This window comes from Impatiens glandulifera, chromosome 4 (genome assembly GCF_907164915.1).
Source record: "Impatiens glandulifera chromosome 4, dImpGla2.1, whole genome shotgun sequence".
NCBI lineage: Eukaryota > Viridiplantae > Streptophyta > Magnoliopsida > Ericales > Balsaminaceae > Impatiens > Impatiens glandulifera.
The window spans coordinates 2708284-2715556 of NC_061865.1; the positions used below are offsets into that span (position 1 = coordinate 2708284).

General features: G+C 30.9%; 1 protein-coding gene across 1 annotated transcript; it reads left to right on the top strand.

Moving 5' to 3' along the window:
* The first annotated feature begins 4477 nt into the window (after positions 1-4477).
* On the top strand, positions 4478-6958 carry LOC124934014 (aspartic proteinase A1-like). Its single transcript, XM_047474468.1, has 12 exons — positions 4478-4804; positions 4906-4990; positions 5092-5186; positions 5267-5379; positions 5446-5614; positions 5695-5734; positions 5879-5943; positions 6023-6139; positions 6212-6394; positions 6476-6595; positions 6693-6784; positions 6874-6958. Exons 1-12 carry the CDS (start codon positions 4478-4480, stop codon positions 6956-6958), a joined length of 1491 nt encoding a protein of 496 aa, XP_047330424.1.
* The last annotated feature ends 315 nt before the right edge of the window (positions 6959-7273 follow it).

Below are 7273 nucleotides of genomic sequence, written 5' to 3' on the forward strand. Positions count from 1 at the left end.
TAACGGGGACAAGGATTCCTCTCACGTTTAGAGAGAAGGATGGTAGGCCAGGCGGTACAGACGTGGGAAGAACACGGTGGTCTAGACATGTGGGGTCGATTATTCGGGACCCCGCAGCCGTCTCACACCGTCTTCTAAAGTGGAAGGCCTTAAGTGCAGACCAATTGGATTCACTGTGGACTGCTATCAAGGTAATACTTATTACTTGATTATACATTATGTCATTAAATAATTATTTTTAACATTTGGATGTTATTTTTTCCAGGATCCGTTCGAAGCTACTAATGTTGATATTGAGTCTTTTCGAAATACCGGATTGGGACACGCCAATCAGATATGGGATAGATGGCGGTCGGATTTGAACAAGACATATATCCGCGTCCACAAAGGAGACGAGGCGGCGGTACTGGCTAATCCTCCACCAGACTACGATCGAGATGATTGGGAGTTTGTGTGTCGCAACCATTTTCTTCACAGAAACATTTAAGGTACGGTTTCATAATTCAAATAAAATTTGATATTAATTAATCTATCTTCATTTTTTATTTCAAATACAGAGAAACAGTTCTACAAATATGAAGAACGAGAAGAAGCTGAAATTCCCGCATCGAACGGGAAGTAGACCGTTTGCACAGATTGAAGACGAGTTGGTAAGTAAATTATTTGTAATAACTTAATCTAAAGATTGTTATTAATTATATAAATCATTTATTTCAACAGGCGATTGAAATGGGACGGGCACCGTCTGTAACTGAAGTATTCAAGAGGACCCGTACCTCAAAACCGACAAAAGAAAACCCAACACCCGTCCCGGACGAACACGTGCAAGAGAAAATTGTAAGTGAATTGAATATGCCTCATTTTTTATTATAGAAATGATATTTTATTTGAATTGTGCAGGTTCAGATGGAGGAGGTTGTTAGTAACGAACCGGGAATATCGGATTTCGAATTGACGAAGAGGGTGTTCGGACAACAAAAACACGGGGTCGTGTTCGGAATGGGATCAAGCGTCCGGCCGACACACTTTCGTGAGGATCGTGGAAGTGGAAACAGTTCACAGCGAAACAATGAGTGATTGCTAGAAGAAAATCAAATAATGAAGCTCAAGCTGGAGGAACTGGAGAAGAGGGATGAAGAAAGAAGGCGCGGAATGGAATAAATGGAAGCGGAAAAGGAAGAAATTGTGACAAGAATGGAGAGAGAGAAGTTATAGATGAACGCAAGAATGGAGAGAATCGAATTGTATATTAGGCAACAACCACCTCCTCCCCCCACAAGCTAAGGTTGTTTCGATTCAAAACATGTTTTCATTAATAGTTGTATCAATTTGAATTTATAACAGATTGTTCGGATTATTCGTTTGGTTTCGAATTTTGTAATGATAATTATCAATTAATGTGATGTGGCATTTCTTTTATCATTGATATATTGGTTTGGCTGAACATGTTTTGGTTGCGAGCAAAATAATCCGCACATTTTTAAAAATTCACGGGAAAAAACTGAAAATAATATTAGAAAACTCTCGGTTTTTACCCAAAGAGAAAACCGAAAGTAATATTAGAAAACTCTTGGTTTTTACCCAAAGAGAAAAACGAGAGTTATATGACAAACCCTTGGTTTTTACCCAAAGACGAAAACCAAGAGTTATTAGAAAACTCTCGGGTTTTCCACAAAGAGGAATACCGAAAGTTTTATAATAACCCTCGGTTTTCTTCAAACGGAAAAAACTGAGAGTTTTCATATAACTCTCGGTTTTCTTCAAACGGAGAAAATCGAGAGTTTTCTAATAACTCTCGGTTTTCTTCAAATGGAGAAAAGCGAGAGTTATATGAAAACTCTCGGTTTTCTTCTAATGGAGAAAACCGAGAGTAATATTGAAAACTCTCGGTTTTCTCCGTTTGAAGAAAACCAAGAGTTATTTGTAAAACTCTCGGTTTTTCCACAAAGAGAAAAACCGAAAGTTTTTCAATTACCTTTCGGTTTTACTCTAGGGTATCTAAACCGAAAACTCTACGATATCTCTTGGTAATTGCCCAATTGTTTTTAACGAGAGAGTCAATACCGAGGGATGGCGAGAGTTACCAAAACCTTCGGTAAAGTGTCTATACCGAAAGTTATATGGTCAAAACCGAGAGTTTTTACTCTCGGTTTTGACCCCTTTTTCACCAGTGTTTGTAATTTCGTTGTTTGAAAATTATTTAATATTTTCAACAAAGTTAGGTCTGTCTACCTTTATTTCTTGAAATTCATTTTTTTTCCTTTTGTGGTTTTATTGTTAAGTGTAATATATTTTATTTTAATTAAATAGATGAAGTTAATGAAAAATAATGTGTGTAATTTGAAAAGGTTAATGGACGGATTTAGGAAATATAACCTCCTGGTTCATTTGCTTTACTGATGCTTTCCCATGTAGATAACGCCACATTTTCATCAGCAAAAACTACTTTGGGAGAACATGCAATTTCATCTCTAGAAACAATGGCGGATCCGAGCCTCTCCTAACCTTAAAATAAAATATTTTATATACATATTTGATAGGTAACTCTTAGTCCAGTTGGCTTTGTAACCTAACGTCTCACCTTCAATTTTTATTTATTATATTTTAAAATATAATAAAAACTAATATAATTTATATCTATATAATTTATCTATAAACTAATTTATAATTATATTATTTTAATTTTAAATATAATTTTATTAAAATAATTATTATTAATATTTTATTTTATACTAACACTATTTTCTAATATACAAATATTTATAATAATATATAAATTTTAATTAATATATAAATAAGATTTATTTATATAAATAAAGTATAAATAATTATATATAAAATAATATAAATCATATAATAATATTATTTATTTTAAAATTATATAATAATTATACATTATTTTTTATTTATTTCAATATAATTAATAATACAAATTACTTGTAAAGCTAAAATATAAAAATTAAAATAATAATAGTGTTTTATATTTCTTAATTTTAAATTATTTTAAAAATTTATAAGAAAATATAAATTAACATTAATAAACAAGTTAAAATAGTTACATTGGTTTGGTTCGGTATCTCGAGTGTTTATTCACTTGATAATATGTGTTTATCACGTTTTTGTATTTTTATTCTTATATATATATATATATATATATATATATATTATATTCTCATAAAAAAACTAAGCTGAAATCTATTAAATTAGATTTTCATATTTTTTTTATATAGTTAGTGTTTTATGAATTTGTTTTTGTGTTGCATTTGATGAAAAATTTATTGGGAATTACAAGTGAGTTGTCATTTTGCCTACAAAGATGAGATCAAAATATAGTTCAAGCCATGTCATTGATTGCGAGTTCGAAAAATCAATTACAAAAATTTAAAGAAGATGGATGACATAATATTTTGGACCAAGTTAACAGTTTTTGTCAATTACACTCGATCTCGATACTTGATATGAATGAGCATATGATAATTGATAGCAATGGTAGGCGGAGAGGAAAAGGGGAACTCATCACTAATCTTCATCATTATCGTGAAGAAATCTTTTGTCAAGTATAATAAAAATTATTTCTTATCTATTAATAGTTATTATTTCTTATTTATTAATAGTTATTATTTATTATTTAATGCTAAGCTGTTGACTTAATTATGCAAAAATCAATAATCGTTTTTCAGAAGTTAATACAGAATTACTTGGCTGCATATCATGTCTTCATCCCAGAAATTCATTCTCCCAATTTGATATTCGTAAACTCATTCGTCTTGCTAAACTTTATCCCGAAGATTTCACAAGCAGTGATGATTTATTTTTGGAACAACAACTTCGAGCTTACGTATTTAATTTGCGGGATGATCCTTAATTTTCTTCAATTGAATATTTAGAAATTCTTGCTCAGAAATTGGTTGCAACATAAAAACATATAGTATTTCCATTGGTTTATCGATTGATAGAGTTGACTTTAGTTTTACCAGTTGCAACTGCATCCGTTGAAAGAGTTTTCTGCAATGAAGATTGTGAAGACTGATTTGCATAATCGAATGAGAGATGAATGGATGAATGATAGTTTAGTTGTATATGTTGAGAAAGATATTTTCTCAACAATTGAAAATGAGCCAATATTGCAATATTTTCAATAAATGAAATCTCGTAGAATAAATTTGTCTTCTTTTATACCGACTCATGGAAAAGAATAATTTAGTAATTGTGCTTATTAGTATTTTGTAATTATGTTTGTTAGTATTTTTATATAATTACCGAGTAAAGTTTTAATTACAAAATACATTTATTTGATTGTCAAAAAAAATGCTACATTACTATGTATTGGGCTCCCCGAGAAAACATTTCTAGGTCCGCCACTGTCTAGAAATGTCGCCATCCATCACTATTTCCAAGACGAAAAAGCACAAACATCCAAGTATTTCTCTGCATTTCTGAATCAAATTCTTCAAATTCGCTTTGCAGGTGATCAAGCATGGGAACAATGTTTAGAGCAGCAGTTATCATTCTGTTTCTTTCATCCATCCTTCTTCAGCTGGTGTTTTCTGAATCTAACGATGGATTCGTTAGAATTGGACTAAAAAAGTTTAAGTTAGATGAAAACAACAGGATCACTGCTCGACTTACCCCGCAAATACTGGGTTCTAAAAATAATGGCGGCATTGTAAAGCTAACGAATTTCATGGAAAAGCAGTACTATGGTGAGATTTCAATCGGTACACCACCACAAAAATTCACTGTGATGTTTGATACAGGAAGCTCTAAAATGTGGATACCTTCCTCAAGAAGGTGCTACTTATCTGTAAGTTTGATCATATTTATACAATGTACACATCATTCATACAAATTTTATTAGGGGAGAAAATTTTGTTGAATTTTCCTCTGTTTCTGTTTCTGCTGCAGCGTTGGTGTTTCTATGCCCGTCGTTCAAGAACATCTATAAGGAACAAATACGATGCCCGTCGTTCAAGAACGTATAAAAAGAACGGTTGGTGTCTGCTGCAACTTTTATAAAAATAACTTAATGTAAGTAACTAAGAAGGAAGGTGATATTAACTTGAAACATAATACTGTTGGTGTTTTGCACAGGAACATCTGCTGAGATACACTATGATTCAGGTTCAATAGCTGGCAGGTTTAGCCAAGACAATGTTTTAGTTGGTGGTTTAACAATCAAGAATCAGGTTATATTACTTATATATACAACATTAGCCTTCCATAGATTTTCCAAATCATAATTTCTTTAAATTTTCTACAACTATAGGACTTCATTGAAGCAACAAAACTGTCCGGTTCTGTGTTTGACTTTACTAAGTTTGATGGCATTCTTGGCCTTGGATTTCGGGAGCTATTTGATTGTGGTGTTGTTCCAGTATGGTATGCTCTATCTTATGTAAAATCAAATTTGTTTTGATATTCCTCTTTATCCTCTCATATTTGCAGGTACAACATGATGAACCAAGGTCTGATTCAAAATCCGGTGTTCTCATTTTGGCTTAATCGAAACACAAAAGAAGAGGAAGGAGGTGAACTTGTGTTTGGTGGGATTGATCCAAAGCATCACAAGGGGGACCATACTTATGTCCCTGTCACCCACAAGGGTTATTGGCAGGTTGGGAAATTACTTATATACATATTTTTAATTTGTATGGTTGTTTCCTTTATAACCTTATAATGTGTTTGATCTTGTAGTTTGATATGAGTAATGTTTCAATCAATGGTCAATCAATAGGTAAGCTCTTTCATCAATTATTCATAAAAGAAGAGGTCATTTCTTAAACTAAGCGATAATGTGTAATGGGAGGTCATGTTGGTGGCATGAAAAAAAAATAAAGAGAGAACATGTCATTTATTGATTATAGAGTACATTTTGAAGGTGTTTGCAAATCTGGTTGTTCTGCAATTGCGGATTCTGGAACTTCTTTGTTATCTGGTCCAATGGTATGTGAAACTGAAAAAAGGTTTTATTTTGTTGTTAATACAACGGTTGTTAAATAATAAATAATTTTAATAAGTGTAGACTGCCATTACCATGATAAACCATGAAATTGGTGTCACTGGAGAAGTAAATCATAAATGCAAGTCAATCGTTGAAGAGTATGGACAAACCATTCTGAAAATGCTCCCAAGAGAGGTTGTTATTTTTGTTAATTGAAATATGATTTTTCTTAAAATACACAAATTCTAATGTTGTCTTAACTTTTAATAGGCTAAGAAAATTTGTTCCCTAATTGGATTATGCCCAATTAATGGAACTAAGCGTATGAAGAAAAGTAATAATAGAAGAACATCAATCAGTATGTGCAATACTTGTGAAATGATAGTTGTGTGGATGGAGAGTCAGTTAGTGAGGAATCAAACAAAAAATGATATTTTTAATTATGTAAATAAGGTAAATATTTATTATTCTCACTTAAAATAATTTAAATTAACATTAGAATCAAATAAATTATAAAAAGAATGTTTACATCAGCTCTGTGATTCACTTCCAATACCATATCAAGCGTCAGATGTGGATTGTTCGCAAATTTCTTCAATGCCTATAGTTTCGTTTTTAATTGGTGCTAGAAATTTTACTCTCTCGTCTAAGGAGGTAAATAAATGTCTATCTTATTATTTTACCTTAACTATTACATATATTGTGTTATTATTGAACTTGTTGATAAAATATTGAATTTTCCATGAATTAGTATATATGGAAGATTGGAGAAGGTGCTGATCAAGAATGCATAAGTGGCTTTCTTTCCATAGATGTTGTTTCTCCTCCTTACAAACCGTTCTGGTTTGACACAATTTCTTTTTCTTTTCTTTTTTAAAATGCAAAAAATAATAAATGTATTGATGAATTTATGATTAATGTGTTTTATGAAGGATTTTTGGAGACATATTCATGGCACGTTATCACACCGTATTTGACTTTGGAAAATCCATAATTGGATTTACGGATGCTGCATAATAATAATAATAATAATAATAATAATAATAATAATAATAATAATAATAATAATAATAATAATAAACACATATTCATTAAATTCATTTATGGTTACAATAATATTTGAGTCAAATTTATTCGTTTACAATATTTATATTAAGTATATTATCAATACAAATATTCTTTATGATTAAATATACCTTAAATCTCTTTTATTTATATTTTTTTAACTCATTAGTATATTTTAAACTAGAATAGTCTCTCATTAGAACTAGGAGGGAGAATTATAGTCAAATAAAATAAAAAATATATTTAATAACTATATTGGTAAATAGT

What these genes read in the sequence shown, in the direction of transcription:
- LOC124934014 (XM_047474468.1), top strand. Translation starts at nt 4,478, where the DNA reads ATGGGAACAATGTTTAGAGCAGCAGTTATCATTCTGTTTCTTTCATCC. An exon ending in CTTTGTTATCTGGTCCAATG is followed by an intron (nt 5,944 to 6,022) that starts GTATGTGAAACT and finishes TAATAAGTGTAG; the next exon opens with ACTGCCATTACCATGATAAA. An exon ending in CCTCCTTACAAACCGTTCTG is followed by an intron (nt 6,785 to 6,873) that starts GTTTGACACAAT and finishes TGTTTTATGAAG; the next exon opens with GATTTTTGGAGACATATTCA.